General features: G+C 41.0%; 1 protein-coding gene across 1 annotated transcript in view; it reads left to right on the forward strand.

The window, feature by feature from the left end:
* Xrcc5 (X-ray repair cross complementing 5) overlaps positions 1 to 21,311 on the forward strand; it is an 89,230-nt gene that overhangs the window by 14,533 nt on the left and 53,386 nt on the right. The window contains 7 exon segments of the mRNA NM_001246740.1: positions 3,216 to 3,330; positions 4,513 to 4,651; positions 5,624 to 5,736; positions 11,245 to 11,307; positions 15,785 to 15,922; positions 16,767 to 16,857; positions 19,829 to 19,962. Coding sequence (NP_001233669.1) covers positions 3,216 to 3,330; positions 4,513 to 4,651; positions 5,624 to 5,736; positions 11,245 to 11,307; positions 15,785 to 15,922; positions 16,767 to 16,857; positions 19,829 to 19,962 — 793 coding nt within the window.

Here is a 21,311-nt window from a genome sequence, read left to right on the forward strand (position 1 = left end):
CCGCTTTTTTCCCCCTCTCATGGGCCCTTTCTGGTTCCCAGGCTCTGTAAACTCATTTCCTACATAAGTACACATATATAAAAATGAGAAGCCAGGATCTGTGTGTGAGAGAATATGTATTATTTATCTTTCACAGCCTGAGTTATCTCACTTAATATTATTTTTCAATTCTATCCATTTTCATGCAGATTTTATAATTTCCTTTTTCTCTAAAGCTGAATAAAATTCTGTTGTGTATGTGTGTTATGTTTTCATTATCCATTTATAAGTTGATGGACATCTCAGCTTGTTCCTTTCCATTGTGAATAAAACAGCACTAAACAGGGATGTGCAAATATCTCTATGGTAGGGTGTAGAGTGCAGAGTCCTTTGGGTGGATGCCAGGAGTGGTATAGCTGCGTAGTTCTTATTCTCACACTAATTTCCATAGTGGCTGTACCAGCAAGAACCATTTTTAATTGTGAAAAATGGTGTTATATCTGAGACTGTCAGTGCTCCTTTACATTTTGATACTAATTTTAGAGAGCATCATGGGAGAGTATAATATGGTTTTTGATTTGAGGCTTCTGTTTTTTTTTTACTTTAGGTCACTGGTTCTCAACCCTTCTGAAGCTGTGACCCTTTAATAAAGTTTCTCATGTTGTGGTGACCCCCCAACCATAAAATTATTTTGTTGCTACTTTGTAACTGTAATTCTACTATTGTTATAAATCATAATGTAAATATCTGATATGTGCCCCCTGTGAAAGGGTTGTTTGACCCCAAAGGTGTCTCGACTCACAGGTTGAGAACTGCTGCTTTAGATCAGTAAATAGTTTGACCAAGTCCTGTTACAACCAATAAAAACAAAACCCCTCTCAGAGATATATAAACAACCAAAACACCCAAAGCCCAAGCTCAAAATGTAAAGAATTCATAGCCAGTGTTGTTACGAAGGAAAAGTGTTCATCTTGAAGTTGGACAAGCAAATGATTTCTTTTTAAAGAATGAAATCCCTGAAGTACCATATAACAATTAAAAAAACCCATATAATAATAAAAGAAACTGCGTTTTTCATCTGTCCATAGGAACTGTGGGAGAGACCATCTTTGTTATCTGTCTTGTTCTTGGTTAGAGTTGGATACACACTTATTTTGAGCAGAGACTCTGGGAAGGTTTATCTACTGTTGTGTGTTTGAGGAGTCAAACTTGGCAAAGGTGGCTATATGGTAGTTTGCCAAGCAGTCTGGCTTGTGTGGACTCAGAGTCTCTGGGATAATGCTGCCTTTTTTAGGAATTAATTCCATCCATCTGTAGGTACATGAAATTCGGGAGTGGTGGAAGCAAAGTTCTCAATTGCAGTAGGTCAGCAACGGTCTACATCTGTTGTTTGATTCTGAGCCACAATTTTAAAGAATTTCTAGAGATCTGTAATTGACAAGAAATATATCATAATTTTGTAAATATAGAAACCCTTGAAATTATCAGCAAATTAGAATGTAATTTCCCAAGGGGCCACCAAAGGAATTAGTGAGTAATCTTATAAAAGGAAATATCTTGACATAGTATGTGTTCTTGTCACATTGTGTGCAGATGTGTTGTTTCTCTCTGGACTTTGGGAATATATGCCTTAAGGTAATGTTTTATGAGCCTGTGTAAGTCCACTAATTTTTAAGGTGCTCCTTCTCCCCCAGCAAGTGGATAAATTATTGACTATGCACGTGTTAGTACTTTAAAATACTTGGCTTTGGGGTCTTCTATGTAGATGGAATTTTGTCATTCAAATACAGCAACTACCCCCCCCCCCCCCCCGCCAGAGTTTCTCAGTGGCTTTGGAGCCTGTCCTGGAACTCACTCTGTAGAGCAGGCTGGCCTTGAACTCACAGAGATCCATCTGCCTCTGCCTCCTGAGTGCTGGGACTAAAGGTGTGTGCACCACAACCGTCTGGCTTACAGTGACTATTCTTATTTAAGTTAATTGTGCTTAAGTGGAATTTTTTCGAATTCAGTTTCTCTGATACTGCACATATATATGGTCTTTGTCCTGGCGATTATAGAAATAAAAAACTAGAGAGTGAACTTTCAGGGAAAAGTTTTAATTGTAAGGAATAAGGGCTTGAGAAAAAGGGATAGCACTGGCTGGGGGAAATTATTTTTATATAAAAAATTAAAAAAAAAATCCTTGGTATAGAATCCATACCTCATGATGTCTTGGATGGACTAGTCATGTCTCATGAGACAGGTTAGATCTGATGCAGACATACTCACTCTTCACAAACCCAAAGTTGTCTTTGGTTACTGTGAACTTCAGAAGCAGGGGTTCAGGCCGAGCAGTTTCTGCTTCATATAACATGGTTGTGAGGACTGGAGTCTGTTGAGATCTCTCTGTCTCTAACTCTGTAGGTAATGTAAGATGTTCTCACCAACTTAGATTCTTCTTTCATCTATACCGTGAGCATCAGTCATAAGGGCTGGATTGTACATTTTGCATACATTAGACCATTAATTCCTTTGCTCTTTATCTTAGTGAATACCACAAATTCTACCTTTCCTGTAGTCTTCTGCTGTGTTTGATTAGGGGCAGATAAAACCAGACTTGAATTTCACCTTTATTTAAATGAAGCATCACTCTACATCACACTTACTTCTGGCCCTTTTTACCATTAAAAAACTGTAGTTATCCTTTAGCTCCTGGGTAGTCTTTATGTAACTCTCTCTGTTGTGTGCATGTAAAACATCATGTCTTTTATTTAGGAGAATTGGCATTAACAAATGAATTGTGAGCAGTGATGCTGTAGCTTGATGCCCTTCCTTTGATCCCTAGCCGGGGCTCTTATCCTCTCATCTTGTTTTCTGGGAGTTGGTGAGTGCCTTATATTGTGTGCAAACTCGTGGTGAACATACTTTTATCATATCCTCAATGATGTGCTTGGTTCTGAATAAACATCAAGAATCACTGGTAGAGTTGAGAGAAATGATTGATTAGAGGAGGGTAGGGCAGTTATTTTTCTCCTGTCAAGCAAGTGATTTGAGCTCTATTCTCCCCCTACCCCCAAGCCAGCTCACTGTCTCTGGCTCCTTCCCAACCACAGTTGTCATTTTCTTGCCACCCGCTGGGGTTTCTTTCTTCATAATCAACAACAGCTCACTTCTCATTCTAGTAAAATAAGTAAACCATGTAGTCCAAATTAGCATTTGAAAATTGTGTCTTTCATTATGTGTTTTCCTTTATTAAGTGAGAGTCTACGGCAGCTGTGTGTCTTTAAGAAGATTGAGAGGCGCTCCATGCCCTGGTCCTGCCAGCTGACCATCGGCCCTGATTTGTCTATAAAGATTGTAGCCTATAAATCGGTAGGTAGTAAATGCATATTTTTTTAAAAGCAGTGTTGCCAGGCGGATAAATACGCTTATGTAAGATGCTGATAATTCATGTGTGAGTTATTCAGTGTATAATTACTGCCTCTGTAGCTGTTCTCCCTTTTGACTTAATCTCCATTTAGCTTCTCATCTAAAAGGCGTTTGAGGAGAAGTTTGAAGATGTTTATAATGTGACTTGATTCCCTCCTCTTTCTCTTTTGCTGAGTAGATAATTGATTGTTAACCAGAAACTCAGGCCTTTGTTCCTTTTTCTTTTAGGAGAAAGACAATGTGATAGATGAACTTGTCACTGTTTATCATAGCACGGATGTCGATAATACACCAGGGTTATGTGTAGAGCTTTGGAGACATTAGTCATACCTAATTCAGTTACTAGGGTTCCAATAGTGACAGCATCTACAGAATGTCCAAAATGTTGACTCGTTAGTGCCAGATTGTGGGTCATCATGTGCATTTGTATATTATAGTTCACTTTCAAAAGTGAGTTGCCTTTGGTGATTATTTAATTCCAGTCTGAGTAGAAATCTGGTTTATGCTTCACCAGGAGCTTCTTTGCCTTCTCCCCCTCTTTAAGTATGCTAAAAATATAATTAAATCTGAGAAATAAATATACAGACATATTTTTGTATGTTTAAGAACTTAATTCCCAAACACATCATGAGAACTGTGGAGGTGATTTTGAGTTATTTTGGTTTCTGTCAAGGCCAAAGAGTGTGACTAGGGATGAGGATATGTTCTCTCATTTCTGTCAAGGCCCAAGAGTGTAACTAGGGATGAATATATGTTCTCTCATTTTTGTCAAGGCCCAAGAGTGTAACTAGGGTTGAATATATGTTTTCTCATTTTTCTCAGTTTCCTTTTTTGACTTCTCCCTTTCTTTCTGACTATGGTAAAATATATGATCCCTCTTTATTAGGCAATATGAAGTTTTCTATGGAAAATTAATATGTATCTATAGATTGCTAAAGGAGAAAAGGGGAATATAGAGGTAGTTATAGGTTATCCCCTTTAAAATAAACTAAAATCTACATGATAGGAAAGGAGAGGCTATATACTTTGCAGCTCGAATAATCGAGAGAGTATGTTAGATTTTCATTTTCTGTCAGTCACATCTTGTTCCTCCTTGTTTTTCCTTTCACTATCATTTGAAAATAGATCGTACAGGAGAAAGTTAAAAAGAGCTGGATAGTTGTGGATGCAAGAACTCTAAAGAAGGAAGATATAAGAAAAGAAACTGTCTATTGCTTAAACGATGATGACGAAACTGAAGTTTCCAAAGAGGACACTATTCAAGGTATTCTAACAAGCATCTGCATTTTTGCCCAGCAAAGACTGTCTTCAGAGTGCTGGGAGGCAGGCCAGGCTGTTCACCTGCACATGGTTCTTTGAGTTATAGAGGTGCAGCTGAGGCAGCAGTAAGACACTGGGTCTTGTAGGTCAGGGGGCCAGGAGGGTCTTGGGCAAGGTGGCTCTTAGGGAAGAAGTGTGTATTTGATTCTCTTGGGTTTTGATGGTCCCTCTTGCAGTCACACTGAAGAGATCCTGTGTGCTGTGTACTGTAGGAGCACAGTCTTCCAGAGAGCAGATGCCACAGAACAGGGTTAGGGGTTTGTCTGTTTTGTTTTGTTTTGTTTTTTTTTTTTTTTCACTTGGGGGGCATATGAGCCCATACTTATCCAACATACAACAATGAAAATAAAAACAACCAAATTCCAGTAATAAAATAAATTTAAATATACAAAAGCATAGAACTTGTCAACTGGATGCTTTTAAGTAGAGTTTTGGCTTCCATTAGATGGCTGAAGTTTTTTTTTTTTTTTTTTTGTCTATCTCCAGCATGTGTTTTTGGACATTTTGTTCTGAAGATTTCCAATGGGCCATTTTCTCTGGATCTCTGGGTTTCTGAGTAAATGTGCTTTGATTATGTTTACAGCTCATACTTGTACTGTAGTCAACACGGCTGTCTTTGGAGGATAACTAATGTGTTATGTTTGCTACAGTTTTTCTTCTGGGCTGGCTAATCATTAAGGTAACTAGACAGCAGAAGATGCTACTTAAGAACTGTAATTAGATTTTAATCGTCTGTATATGGTGTATGTGGTTTGTTTCTGCCTCTACTTTTTTGCCTCTTGATCACAGGGGCAATAATTTGGTTCTAGGGAGTAGAAGACAGAGACTGCCCCTGGAGGGCATGTATTGTTGATATATGTACAGAGCTTATTTCAGGCCCCATATGCCTAATAGATGATCTGCTCTCCTTCTCCAGGGTTCCGCTACGGAAGTGATATAATTCCTTTTTCTAAAGTGGATGAGGAACAAATGAAATATAAATCAGAGGGGAAGTGCTTCTCTGTTTTGGGATTCTGTAGATCTTCTCAGGTACAGCAATTACTCTGCAGTTGTGAACAGAATGCATGCCTTGAGTTTTTGATTGGTTATTTTATTTCCAATTCATACTCATTTCCCATTCAGTCTTCTAAAATGTAATTTGAGGATGAGTGTTGCCATTTTTTTTATTTAAACAATTTTAATTTGTATGTGGGTGTGGATGTATATATCCATGTGAGAGGATGACCTCAGGTGTTCAGTGATTGTTTGGAATAGGGTCTTTCATTATCCTAGAACTTGTCAAGTTAGCATGGATGGCTGGCCAGTGAGCCCCAGTGATCTGCTATGTCTGCCTCACCAGTGCCAGGATTACAAGCGCCATACTAGGCTTTCTTAAAACTGTGACTTCTGGGGATTGAACTCATGTCTTTGTGTTTGCTGTTTGAGTTATCTCCCCAGCCCCATTGTCTTTGATATTTGAAAAGAAAAACCAAGATGTAGAGACTTGGCATAAATCTGAAGACCACATTCACTAAGTCACTGTCTCACCCCCCCCCCCCCCAGTATTTTGCAGTTGAATGGCTTACTCAAACTGGATGTCAAGCAAATCCTAGAATGTCACTTATTTATCTTTAATATGTGTTTTAAAAAGTTTACTTTTATTAATGTGTATGTACATGGCTACATGCGGGCATATGTTTGTGAGTGCAGGTGTTGGAGGAGGGCAGAGGGGTCAGGTCCCCTGGAGCTGGAGTTATAGGCCATTGTGAGCCCCTTGACATGGATGCTGAGAATCAAACTCAGGTCCTCTGGAAGGAAGGGATGTGCTCCTAGCCACTCCATCTCTCCAGTCCAGGATGTCATTGATCTATGCTGGGCATCTTTCGCCTCAAGTTCTGGTGTAGGGTTTTAGCATGTGCACCTTGTCTGTAAGTCTTAGGATTTTTAGGTACCAAAGTGAAGATACATGAAGTAGACATAATGGGAAGTCCTGCCACTCACCGTATGATTGCACATGCTCTTCTAGGAAGCACTGGTCAAAGATTCCCAGAGGTATTAGGTTCACTGTTCTTGGAATAGACTGAAAAATGATGAATCGTAGCTAATAAATATAAATATTATCTATTTAAAAATTTTTTCAAGGTAGGGTTTCTCTTTGTAGCACTGGCTATCCTGGAACTTTATAGACCAGGCTGGCCTCAAACTCAGAGAACCACCTGCTTCTGCCTCCTCAGCGCTGGCATTAAAAGTGTGAACCACCATAGCCCAGCAAATACTATCTTTTTATGTGAATGCCTCCCTAGGGATGAAGAGATTTTTATTGGAGAACTCATGTGGGAATTATGAAAGTAAATACCATCCAGTAGTCTGGATTTGAAGTTCTTTGTGTTGCTCTAGCACACAACCCTTTTAGTGTTAGGTTAATTCAGTGAAGTTCTATACTTTTGTAAGTATTTTCAAAACTCATACGCCAAGACCTGAAGAAATGGCTCAGTAGTTAAGAACATGAACAACTCTACCTGAGGACCAGAATTTGGTTCCCAGCACCATGTCAAGTGGCTCACAATTGCCTATTACTTCAGTTCAAGGGCATCCGGCACCCTCTTCTGGTGTTCAGGGGTACCTGCACACACATGACATACATTTATACACACACACACACACACACACACACACACACACACACACACACACACACACACACTTTAAAAAACAAAACAAACTTTCATAAGTGAAAAAGAGGGTGAAGTTACTTAAAATCTCTAAGAATGCATCAGGCATGACTTTAATCCCAGCCCTCAGGAGGCAGAGGTAGGTGGATCTTTCTGAATTTGAGGCTAGCCTGGGCTACAGAGTAAATTCCAAGACAGTCAGGGCTATACAGAGAAATCCTGTCTCAAAATGCCAAACAAACAAACAAACAAATAAAAGAACTCTAAGAATGTACTGAAATAGAATGTACTAAATAATAATAAGTATATTTTGGAAGTTTAGAGACCCTAAAATTTCTTTAAAGTAAAATTATTTGCATTGCAAAGTATATGTTAAAATTTATGATTATTAATGCAATGCTTATTAATTGTGAGTGAAACTAACCTTATTTAGACCAATTTGTAGAAATTGTCTCCCCTCTTTTAAAAAAAAAGATCTATTTTTATTTTTTTATTTTAAGGTGCATGAATATTTGCCTGCTTGTACTTCTGTGTACCATGAGCATGCAGTGCCTGCAGAGGCCGGAAGGGTGCTAGGTCACTGGAACTGGAGTTAGGGATAGCGAGTTTCCATGTGGGTGCTGGGGATTGAACCTGGGTCCTCTGGAAGAGCAGTCAGTGCTCTTAACTGCTGAGCCATCTTCTCTAGCTCTCCTCTCCTTTTTTTGAGACTAGTTTCACCATGTATGCCTTGCTGGCCTGCAACTTGTTATATAGACCAGGCTGGCCTTGAGCTCACAGAGATCTGTCTGCTTTTGCCTCCCAGTTGCTGAGATTAGAGATGTGTGTCACCACATCTAACTGAAACCGCCCTTTCTGTGTCTAGATAGACAGATAAGTCCTACCCCAAACACCTTCTCATGTAATTCAGAACTGAGAACACTGAAATCACCTATGTCAGGCTAGAAGTGAGGGCCTATTTTAGCTAAATAACAAAGCAAAACAGAACAGAGCCAACAAATAAATACACTTTCCTTTTTTAAAAATACTTTTATTACTTCAGATTTTACTTTTAAATACTTGAAGTGCTTTCTAGATCAATTTTTAACTTCTAAATCAGTCTTATTTTATTGATTTTGCTTTTGAAGAAAGAAATTCTTTTATTCAAGTCTAGGCTTAAGAAAGTGGGTAAAGATTGGCCACCTCAAAGAGAAGACCCCTCCTGTTCCCCAAAGTGAAGGAAGGGTCTCACAGGTTTCCTGAGACAGGACAATCAAAGGCTTGACAGGGTTAGACACACTGTTTGATCTTTTTCCCAGCAGCCATGCAGGGTGAAACTCAACTTTGTTTTAAAGTTCCATCTCAGACAAGTATCATGAAATATTATAATTATACCTACTGTTCAGTGGATAATTACAGTGTTCCAACATGTAAGTTTTTGATAAAAATTCTTGTTTAGTTATTATTAGTCTCTTAGGCATGTACTGTGGTATTTTTTTTTTAAATTAGGAAATTGAAGATTAGCCCCATTATGTAATTAGCCCAAGATCTTAAAGTGAAATGGGAGCGACATGCATTTTGAGACTCCAAAGTCTGTGCCATTATTTAGTGGTGCTCTCACCATATGAACTAGCATGGTTTTGAAGAGCCCACTGTACATACCTGCTTTCATGTATTATCTTAACCAAAGGATACAAGGTGTTAAATACAGTGTTTTTCATGGGGCATATGACAAAATACAGATATGCACCTTTTAACAGACTAGTGATTATCACTTATCTTAAATAAAATCACACTGTCTTCAGTGTTGACAAAATACCATTTCTGAATGAATTGTGTGTGAATGGTGATTAATTGTTTGCTTGCCAAGCACACTACCACTGAGCTACACCATGTGTATATGTGTATATGTGTGTGTGTTTGTGTGTGTGTGTGTGTATGTGTGTGTGTGTGTACTGTTTACTTAAAAATATCAAGCAGCTTTTCAGTTCTCTTGCCAAGTTGTCAGGTGTTCTGGGTATATAATTATAAGAATTTAGCTATTAGTTTCCCTCCAAATTCCTTGCTGTTCTTTGAAAAAGTCATTTAGGTGCACTAGGAAAAGATAGTATTAGATATTTCTTTTTTTTCTCCATTTTTTATTTGAATTAGAAACAAGATTGTTTTACAGGTCAATCCCAGTTCCCTCTCCCTCCCCTCCTCCCCTAGTATTAGATATTTCTTAAGAATTTGTTTTTATGTGGCTGGAGTGATGGCTTAGTGGTTAAGAGCACAGTGTGCTCTTCCAGAGGACCTGGGTTCAATTCCTAGTACCCACATGCAGCTCACAACTGTCTGTAACTCCAGTTCCAGGGGACCCTCTGGGCACCCTCACAATGACATACATGCAGGCAAAACATCAGTGCACATAAAATATAAATAAACTTTAAATGATTTGTTTTTATTTTGAATTATGTGTATATGTGTGCACCTGTGTGTAGGTAGGCTCATGGGAATGCAGGGGCCTGTAGAGCCCAGAGGTATTGGATCCCCTGGAGCTGGAGTTACAGGTGGTTATGTGTCACCTGACAGGGATGCTGGGCACCAAACTCAGGGACTCGGCAAGACCAGTGTGTGCTCGTAAGTGCTAAGCCATCTCTCCAGCACCCCCATTAGCTACATTTGAATAAATTCCAACAGGGTAAGTAAATCTCTGTGAATATGCTGGATGGAACCACAGGGTTATCCTTGTGTGCCTTAGAATAGTGGTCTTCCTCTGGGAGATGGCAGCTGAAATGAGAACTATTTGAATTCCTTGGACCTTACACTTCTGAAGCTTAGTGTTCGTGAGCTGTGGTCACAGTAGACTGTTGGTAGTTTTCCAGCTTCAGAGGAAAGAGTGCAGGAAAAAACAGAAAAGAAATGCTGCCCAGGACAGCACACGACACTTTCTTTTAAATAAGCTGCAGCTCCACAGACAGTGAGAGCTCGATCTTGGAAGATGGTGCAGGGGCTGTGATTTCAGGGACATTCATTTTCTGGTCAGGTATTGGTAGAGTTCTGTGACCCTGATTGTATTTCAAGAGGGGGCAAGGACTGGCAGTTCATTTTGTTGAAGTGGTTTCTCTGCCTCCAGCCTGCTGAGGATTGGCTCTATGCTTTGTTCTCTTTGCAGTTCATCAGGGACTTGTCACTGCTTCCGAGGACTTCATTCCCAAGAGACTTTTTGAGACAGTCTTTGTTAATCTCGAATTTTCCCCCTTTCCCCTTGCACTGTGCCACCACACTCTAAAAGCAGCCCCAGTGAGCACACACTATGTACCTGTCACTCCAGATTGCTAATTCACTGTTATGTCTGCCCAGGGTCCGGTGTATAGACCTTATTTTACTTTTTATTTGCCAAGGTGTATTCACTTTTATGTGTATGAGTGTTTTCCTGCATGTATGCGCATCATGTACATGCCTGGTGCCCTTCATAAGAACAGCAAGTGCTTTTAACTGCTGCACCCTCTCTCCAACCCTTAGATTTTTCTTCTGGTTCGTTCTTACTTTCCAAGTCTTGTCTGAGGTGTCAGTGTTTGCATATCTCTCCTGAAACCCCCACGAGCAAGCTCAATTCCGTGTTCTTAGGGCACCATATAATGTTGGACTATGATACAGCATTGTATTTAATTCCACATCTATCTAGGCTTCTGAAGGACCTGATTATATCCTGTTCACTGCTCTGTTTTAGTATACAACATAAGAACAATACAGAGCAGGGACTAGGTGCTCATTGAGTTGAGCTTCAAGTACTAAATTGTTTCTAGTCGCTGTTGGTATTTACCAGTAAGAACATTTTGAGCAGACATTTTTAGTAATGTGTGACCTTACAGCTGGTTATATTTCTCATTCTGCTTCAAAACCAAGTCTGTTCCTTCTCTTGTAGGTCCACAGGAGATTCTTTATGGGATATCAAGTTCTGAAGGTCTTTGCAGCAAAAGATGATGAGGTAAGTTGGATGTAGAACTTTGAGATAGTACTACAAGATTTAATTGTCATTTTAGGGAAGTAGGTTGTTTATGCTCCCACCCCAGTCCCCCCCCCTTTCATTGAGACGGGGTTTCTCTGTGTAGACCTGGCTCTCCTGGAACTTGCTTTGTAGGTCAGGCTGACCTTGAACTCAGAAATCAGCTTGCCTCTGCCTCCCAGATGCTAGGATTAAATGTGTGCACCACCACACGTGGCCTGCCTTTGAGTTTTACGTGGCATGAACAGTCTCAACAGCAGTGGGAAAGTCACCAACCTTTAACTCTGAAAATGGAGAAATGATAAATGAGTTTGTTTTAGCTTGAGCATAAGACCTGAGGACATAGTCTTGCACAAATAGTAACCTTTCAACAGTGTGGCTTAGGTGTAGGGATTTCATGTCAGGTGTTTAGGAGGATTGGGTCAGGTTAACTCTTGTCTCTCGTGAACACTGGGTGTTTAGTGTTGGTGCGTGGACCTAGAGAGTGGTCCTGATCTGTAGACTGTTTGCTCCTGTCTCATGTTCCCAGATTCTCTGTTGTCAGGCTGGTCCCTTCCTGGCTGACAATTCTGATGGCGGTCACATCTTACACTCCCACTTTGCTCTTTGTACATATTTTCTTCCTGAAATATTAAGTCAGAACTCAATATTTCATTGGTGTGTTGATCTCAGCTGGAAAATTCCAATACAGAATGTGTTTAAGACAGTAAGCAGGCTTCTAACATCCAAAAGTATGTGCATTAGAAATAATGAGTTTAATGTAGAAGATTCGTTTGGGGTCGGAGTAGGGTATTGATGACCTCTTTTTCTCCTCACTTCTGGAACATGGCTGGCTGCTCGCCTAGTAGGTGGCCATGTGATTGTTGTCTGAGAACAGTTAAAATTAGGAGATGATGATGCTTGGCTTCCACTTTCCTGGGTGTGGGTGAGTTCATTATAACACATGGGTGACTTCACATTTGAGAATTCTAGTTCATGGTTTTCTCCTGAATCAAGCTTTAGAAATTGTGCTGGTCTGGTCTGGTGTGTATTGTTTAACTATGAGTTTTAAGCGTTGGCTGTGGATTTAACCCCCACCTGTTTTCCTTTAACACAAAGGAAATTCTGATCACTTCATGAGAACCGTTAGGAGTGTAGTGAGAAAACATTCTATTACAGAGCTGTGTTGAGGCACGTGAACTGCAATTCAAATATGTCATATAAGTGGCTAGTTTCTGTTGGCAAAGTCAAGTGAAAATGTAGGTACAAGTTTCCAGTAAAGCAGCCTGTGTTTGGAATAAGGACTGGAATTGCACTAGGAGAGCCAGGTACATGTACATGGGCCTGGTAACAGGTATGCTTGAAAAATAGAGGAAGATTTGGGGATTTTACTAGGACCCGGAAATCTTTGCAGTTATTTTGAAAGATACTTAATTCACTTTGGTGCTCTAGGGAGTCAGTAAGCCCTGATTGGTGCACTGTGGAAATTCCTAGGTAAGGCCAGCCCCAAGGTTATAGCTGGCTGTTTTACAGTCAGTTACTAATTATAGCTAGATCTAAAGGTAGGCCAAGCTGTCTCTGGTTTCTTGAGATAATTTGGGGCAGGTATTGGTGACCTGGGTGTTTCTTCTTTCCCATAGTCTTTCGATTCCTATTTTTGTGGGTGGTGACAGTTATGGCTCAATTTTGTATAATGAATTTCTATATATTATAGGGTCACTTTGAAGTTTTTAAAGAAAAGATGCCTTCATTTCCTAATGGCTCTTTGGTATCTGTCAGTTTTTGATGTGGTAGTCAAAAACTGATATTCTCTAACTGGAGCTTATAAGAGGAGAGTAGGGAAAGCAGGCTGTATGAGAACTTCCAGTAAAAACTGCATGCAGCGGACTTGTGTGGGTAGATAGGGGAGTAGGAGGGCGATGACAGATATAATAGCAGTCTTCATACATTTTGAGGCTGATCACTGGCGTAGAAATTAATCTGTGCTTCATACCAGAGAAGTGAACTGGGGCCAACAGGTGGGAAGTTTTGCTCCATATGAATATTCTGTCATCCCAGATTGCCAGCCTCACATGGATTGCTTCCATGTGAGGTAGTCAGATGCCCATCTCTGGAAGTTTGTGAATAGAGTCTCCAATAGTACCAGGTATATGCGTTTGTGTGGGTTATTAAAGTAGGTGAATGTTTTTCAATTAAAATGTTCTGTGAATAACTACTTAAAATGTTTTCTTTGGTTATTTGCTTAAAAGTGTGTGTGTGTGTGTGTGTGTGTGTGTGTGTGTGTGTGTGGAGAGAGAGAGAGAGAGAGTACAGATTTACGTGCTGATTTGCACTATGTGTGGAAGAATAGGGGAGAGGAGAAAGGAAAGGAATGGGATTCAGTTGAGTTAAATGAAGGATTAGTATTGTTATAATATAGAAAATAATCATTAACCCATCCTCTTTTACATTAAATATCCTGATTGGACCCATCAAAGACACACAAATTGAAATTTCAGGCAAATTAGAAATAGTCTCTGCTGGGCGTTGGTGGCGCACGCCTTTAATCCCAGCACTCGGGAGGCAGAGGCAGGTGGATCTCTGTGAGTTCGAGGCCAGCCTGGTCTCCAGAGCGAGTGCCAGGATAGGCTCCAAAGCTACACAGAGAAACCCTGTCTCGAAAAACCAAAAAAAAAAAAAATAGTCTCTTCCCCAGACTCTCTGCTTCTCTGGTCCTCTTCTATGGGACTTAGTATTGGAACATACACATTATTTTTGCTCCGTGTCTCATTTCCACTTTGCTCAACAAAGTAAGGGAGTCCTCTTAGGTCTGTGACAGGGCCTTGGAACCTAGCAAAGAATAGGCTTAACATAAGTATTCCTTGAAACAAAGGAGATTTATCTCTTTTGAAACCTGTAGACAATTTTGATGGCAAGATATTGAGGCCATGGGTTTTATGAAGGGGTTTTATGGACTTTGATACAGGTTAGCTGTGGTACAGGAAAAGTGCATAGTGTTTGGGAATTTGGAAGATGAAACCAAGTAAGGCAAATCTGAAATGTGTTAGAAGACACGGGTGGGGTTGTAGCCAGAAGGAAATTACATGAGCAGAAGCCCTAGGGGAAGCAAAGCACAGACCCAGCCCTGCTGCTGATCAGCTCCACAAGGCTGGAGTAGAACTGTTGAAAGTTGGTGGAAGGGACTGGCACGATCACCTCTGGACAGGAGAGGCAGTGATGGGCTTGAGAGACAGCACAGAGGTCTAGCTGAGGGATGAGGAAGGTATTGTTAAGGACTTTGAGGCCATAGTTTGGTTGAGTTGAAGGTGTTGTTAGGGGAAGTAGGGAATACAAGAGGAGAAGGGTAGTAATACATGTGTTAAGATGGGTATCTGCCAGCAGTCTATGCCTGGACCATAGAGAGTATTTATTTATGTGTCCATGTGTAGAATCCAGAAGATGATACTGGGTGCCTTTCTTTCCCTTATTTCCTTATTTCTCTTATTGAGACAGTGTCTCTTGCTAGGCTAGAAACTTGTTATTTTGGCTAGGCTGGACCTGCCAGTCCCACACAGCTATGCCTGGATTTTTATGTGAGTGCTGGAGATTCAAGCTCTGATGTCAAAGATTCGACTTTAGATCTTTGGTCAATAAGAATAAGCACTCTTCTCACTGAGCTGTCTTCCTACCCCCTTAGAAGAGTCTCAAAGATTTTTGACTCTTCAACTCATGAGACTGGATGAAATAATCCCTAAATTAAATTTTAGAGTAAGAAGAAGAAAGAAAGGCTGAAATTAGACTTTCAGAACTAGTTGGAAGAAGAAAAGAGCTTGGGGAGCAGTAGCCCACACAGAATAATTAGAGCACCCTGTCACTTCTGGAGTCAGAGTGTGGAGACGGGGGCCAGGCAAGAAGCTACGGTGAGTCCACCAACCAAAGACTTGGCAGGTAGAAGTCATGGACTCTTCAAGATAGTTTCATTAAGAAAGTAGAAAGCATAGCTGAAATGAACCAAAGAATCATGCTCTAAGCAGACGGAAATTAGAAGGTTTGAGGAGAGAGAGAGAGAGAGAGAGAGAGAGAGAGAGAGAGAGAGAGAGAGAGAGAGAGAGAGATATAGTAGTAATTCATTCAAGGAGAGAGACAAAGATTTTGTTTAGGAAGGCTGAGTCTTGAGTTTATAGAGTGTGGGCTTAAACTCAGAGAAAGGAGGTCAAAGTAGTAGGGATCTAGTTTATAAAGTCCTCAAAGAGGCACACTAAGTACACTACTGGAGTCTGAAGTATGTGAAAGGACACTGTTGTGTTTGACTTGTCGGTGTTGGAGCTGCAGCCCAGGGTTTTGCACATGCTAAGCAGGTGCTCTACCCCTGAGCTGTCCACCCTTAGAAAGGATGCCTGAAACAGGAAGAAAGCAGAGATCCCTGTGTGAGTGTCCAGGGCTTGTGTTTGTGTGGAACTCTCACAGGCTGGACTTACGCTGACACACATCTTTCTTACAGGCAGCGGCTGTTGCTCTCTCTTCCCTTATTCATGCTTTGGATGAATTAAACATGGTCGCCATCGTTCGATATGCTTATGACAAAAGAGCTAATCCTCAAGTTGGTGTAGCCTTTCCTTATATTAAGGATTCCTATGAGGTAAAACCTACAGACCTTTTTCATCCTCCCCTGCCCCCTTTGCACTTTGCAGTACTGGGGATCCATCCTGTCCAACCCTGGGCCTCCCGCCTGCTAGGCTATTCATTTCCCCTCTGTCCTTTTATTCTAAACACTGCTTTGGGAATGTTGTTAAAATTGGTATTCTAGTTCTGTGGGAATCCATTTCTGAATTTCTTTCAAACTCCCAGATAATGTTGGAATTGCTGGTGTGTGAGCCAGGTTTTCAGTGAGAAAACAACATGACTCATGAAAGTATTTAAGGGACTTTTATTAAATCAGTAAAGGTGACACAAGGGTTCCTCGAGTTCTCATCCTTTTGGCCTTTTCAGAGCCACGTGGGAAGAGAAATCACTCTGGTTTAGCAGATAGGGACCATGAATAAAGGTGTGGGTGTGGTTTTATTGTGAGCCATGTGAAGTTCAGTCTGTTTGAGGCTCTCCTATTTACAATACAGGTCGGGATTGCTTTGCTCCCAGTTCCTCAGAGACTACATGCAGCAGGGCTGTAAGAGAAGGTAGAGACGCCGACTTCCCAGTCAGTTGTCCTGCCATCCAGGCTTTCCCCTTTTGCTCTGCTTGGCCCTGTATTTTACAGTTACCTAGCAGCCTTCCTTGAGACATCTCTTTTGTATCTGGTATCTGTCATACTGTTTGCAAGTGTGAAGTTATTTGCAACAGTCCAAATCCTTTATCCTACCTATGTCACATTTAGACTAAGTTCTGAAATACTTCTGCTGTGCCACTTCCACAGCATTTGGGACCACTTACATATAGTTCCATTAATCTGATGGCTTCTGCTTTTTGTCTCCTTTCTTTCTCATTAGTGTTTAGTTTATGTGCAGCTGCCTTTCATGGAAGACTTGCGGCAATACATGTTTTCATCACTGAAAAACAATAAGAAATGCACTCCCACAGGTGAGTTTATTTCCATTTAGCTCACTAATGGCTCTTCACTCAGATGGTTCTTGGGAAATCACCTGGCTGCAGCTGTTGATGGGGCCAGGACTTCATGGGGTGAAGTAGTTGGATTCTAATCACACACTTACAATAATGATGAAGATGGTTCAGCAGGTGTTCTGATAGGGAGCTGGTTCTCCTACCCTCCTTCCCACCTGTCTGGTTCTCCCATCTGAGGAGCAGCTTGCTGGAGGTCTGCTCTCCAGTTGTGAGTGTAAGTTTGCTCTTGCTGAAGCGAATTTGAGTGCACCCATGTCCTGCATGTAGTCTGATGTATCTGGGATGATAGTGGCCATATTCTGCTTTCTTCTTTCTTTGTAGTTCATGGCCACAGTTCAGTTCTCATTGTTGCTTGTTGCTAGCTTCCTGTAGTTACATCTGGCTGCAGATGTAAGGGTACCAGAGTGATTCTAACAGTTATCAGTGCTGTCTTCCAGGCAGCCCACCATTTGTGTAGTTGTGGGCAGAGTGTAATCCCCACCCCCCCCACCCACCCACACACCAAAAAATAAACAACCATGAATGACGATCAAGGCTTTAGGAGAGAGAATTGAAGAAATATAACAAACAATGGTGGATGCTTTAGATTACGTACTATATTGTCTGTGTCATGGTAGGGAATTGTGAGGTGACTTTGCAACTGGGGTTCACCCTATGGGTTCTTAGGGTTAGGCCCTCTGGGATCAGTGTGCTATAAAAAAAGACCAAGAAAGGGGCTGAAGAGATGGCTCAGTGGTTAACACTGGCTGCTCTTCCTGAGTTCAATTCCCAGCACCCACATAGTAACTCACAACCATCTATAATGAGATTTGATGCCCTCTTCTGGCATACAGGCATCAGGAAGGTAGAGCACTGTATACATAATAAATAAGTAAATAAATCTTGCTTTCAATAAAAAAACAAAAAACCAAGAAATCAAATGGGTCACTGGGGCTGGTGTCCTTTTCTCTAGAGTTAGGTCTCTTTCTATCATGGTGGAGGCATGTGTGGACCTGAATATAAGAGAAGTTGTTGTGTGCTGTTGATTGTGTCTCTACCTCTTGATTTCTTGTTAATTAATTAAGAAAGTATTGGGGATTGGGCTGAGGGCCTCATGCATTCTTGGTAGTCATTCTAACCACTGAACTATACCCCAGCCCTCATTCCAAACTTGTTGAAAAGTTATCTTATAAGTCAGCCCAAGTGTAAAAGTTGAACATATTTTGATAAGCTGGCTTACTTCCTGGGACTTTTCTTAAAGCTATTGGCAACCTTCTCAAGTTGATGTTTTTGAAGGGGTTTATAATGCCAGAATGATCTACCAAGAGACTAGCTGGTAGTGTAGCAGGTGGTACTCACTGAATGTTCTCTTGTGCAAGTAATAGCTCCTGAGTTGCCTGGTGGACCCTACACTCATCATTTATATAGATGGCGATGGTTGTGTCATTGCTTGAAACTGCCTGTGGGAGGTTCAGACGCAGGCAGACAGTGCCGTGAGATAAATATCTATGTGCTCTTCCATGTTGTGACACTGAAGAGTAGAGAACGGAAATGTGAGGTCCTGTTTGAAACTGCTTTACTTTCCCACCTTCGCTCTGCGATGGACAATAGAGACACTGCTTTAGTTGGATGGCTTTGTGAACCTCGGTGAGCCAGCAGAGTGAAAGACTCACATGTGGGAGAGTCAGAGCTTTTCAGGGAAGATTTGCTTCTTGTGCACACAGCTTTGCTGTGCCATTTGTATTGACTTGGCAGATATTTATTTATTTATTTTGGTTTTTCAAGACATGGTTTCTCTGTGGGACAGTCCTGGCTGTCCTGGAACTCACTTTGTACACCACCACAGCCCGGCTGACTTGGTAGATTTTTATTGAAGGGCACTTGCCAGGGATTAAGGGAGTCATCAAAGAGAAACTGTCATGTTTCTGCCACAGGAACTTTAGAGTTTGAATGGGATGTTTTCAGGTGTATGTTGTGTGCTTAGTGGCTTTGCCAAGTGAAAAGTTGACACTAACAGATTATGAAGGAATGCACTCATTCTTGTCGATGGTGTCTTCCTGTTACACTGCTGGGCTCTGCTGAAAGTTACACAAGGTATTCAGAAAGCTTCCCTTCGTTAGGAAGTTGTTTGTTGTTTGAAATTCGTTTCTCTTTAGTTAATTACTATTTTAGAAATATTAGCTCTCTTTGGATACTAAGTATTTTGTTCAAGTCTCCATAGGGGTTATTTTGTTTTTTTAATGGCAGAGATATTTTTCTGGAACAAACTCTTTTGCTTTTGGTATGGTACTCCATTGCCAAAGGTTCACTGAATGGTAGAGCTGGAAAAGAGTGAAGAGGGCAGCTGTTCCCTTGTTTTTGTTTTTGTTTTTGTTTTTTGTTTGTTTGTTTTTGAGACAGGGTTTCACTTTGTAGCCCTGGCTGACCTGTAACTTGCTATGTAGACCAGGCTGGCGTTGACTTTTTGGAGATCTGCCTGCCTCTGCCTCCTCAGTGATTAAATTAAAGGTGTATGCTACTATGCCTGGGAAGTCAACTACTATTTTTTTTTGACAATTTATTTTATATGTATGGGTGTTTTGTTTGCATGTATGTCTGTGTATCATGAATGCCTTGTACCCACATAGGGCAGAAGACAGTGCTAGATTGACCAGAACTGGGGTTATAGCCTGTTGTGGGTGCTGGGAATCAAATCTTGCTCTTAACCTTTGAGCCTTCTCTCCAGCCTTCAGGTCAACTACTCTTAATAGCTCTTTTCTCAAATGAGAAAACCAAGGGTCAAGTCAAGCACTCTCATAACTAGTGACATTTTTTGGCAGAGCAGATGCTTTATGACTGTATAACCTGCCAGTGTTGCTGTATCCAGAGATGGAAAGCATTTTGATTTGATGGAGAATAATAGAAATAATCTATTTTTCCTGTTTACTTCTCTGTTTATCACTGTTTTAAGAGGCACAGTTGAGTGCTATTGATGATCTGATTGAGTCTATGAGCTTGGTAAAGAAAAGCGAGGAAGAAGATACCATTGAAGACTTGTTTCCAACCTCCAAAATTCCAAATCCCGAATTTCAGAGATTTTTCCAGGTGAGAAAGGAAAGGTTAGCCACTTATGTTTCTTTTTCTTTTTCCCTCCCTCCCTCCCTCCCTCCCTCCCTCCCTCCCTCCCTCCCTCCCTCATTCCCTCCCTCCTTCCCTCTCTTTTTTTCTTTTTGGGATGTCTGGCCTGGAACACAATATGTAGATCAGACTGGTTTGAACTCACAGAGGTCTGCCTCCCTTTAAAGCCATAGGTCAAGCCATGTTATGAAAACACCATGGAAATAAAAGGGAGAGATCCTGTAAGAGGACAGCTTATGGACACCACCACTAACGTAGTAACATTGGACAGAGATCTAAAAGAGAAGGAAGGAGCCTGATGTGACGAGGGCATGATTCAGAGAAGTACTGTAAGCCTGGCAGTGTGAAGAGCCGTATACTAGCTTGTTCCGTTTGTCTGGAGAGAGCTCGGGGAAACCACTTCTAGATGTAGACGAGTATTTTCTCAATAGGACTGTAGTCATCAGGAAATAATGCCAACAATTGACAAATGGGACCTCACGAAATTAAAAAGCTTTGCACACAAAAAGAAACAGTTTAATGGTGTGAAGAGACAGCCATAAAGTGGGTAAAAAAGTTTTGTCAGCAATACCCCAACAAAGGAAGGAGTGTCTAGAACAGACAGAGAACTCATGAAAAGGCCCAGTGAAGCTCAGGGGGAGTTGGGTGATTAGGAATACACAAAGCAGGAGGGGTTGAACTCAAAAGAAATGAACATACTATGGAGAGGGAAGGGTTGTTGGTGTGTTGAAAGGGATGCTGGAGGTGGAGCACATGGACTTTCTAGATGAAATTGGTGTGGAATCCCTGGTTGAGGGTTCCCCAGAATTTTCAGGATACTGACTCCTTGGTGATATTCACTATCAATCCCAGAATTTTTTTCTTTAGGCTGAAAACTTCCATATTGCATTTTCTTCATTATAGGGAACCAGTTCATGGAATAGAATAAAGAATATGCTTTATGATATGAAATAGTAGTTTGAATTGCAAGAGCTACTCAGCTCCCTTTTTTTTGTCTTCAAAATTACTAGTATGTAAGTTGTTTGAAGTGGGAATAGGGCGGGGTATCTTAGTGACAGCGTGTGCCTGGCATGTGCAAGAAGACCTGGGTTCAGCCCACGGCAGTAGTAAATAAAATGGGCTGGTTAGAGCCTTCCTTACGGGAGACAAACATCAACGGGCGTCTCACTTCAATTTTTTTTTTTTAATGGCATCTTGTTGCTTCACTTCTTGTACTGTGAGAGCACTTGTTCTCAACCTGTGGATCACGACCCCTTCGTTTGTGTTGACCCTTTCACAGGGGTCACATATCAGGTGTCCCGAATGTCAGATATTTA

Source organism: Cricetulus griseus, chromosome 2 (genome assembly GCF_003668045.3).
Source record: "Cricetulus griseus strain 17A/GY chromosome 2, alternate assembly CriGri-PICRH-1.0, whole genome shotgun sequence".
Lineage (NCBI taxonomy): Eukaryota > Metazoa > Chordata > Mammalia > Rodentia > Cricetidae > Cricetulus > Cricetulus griseus.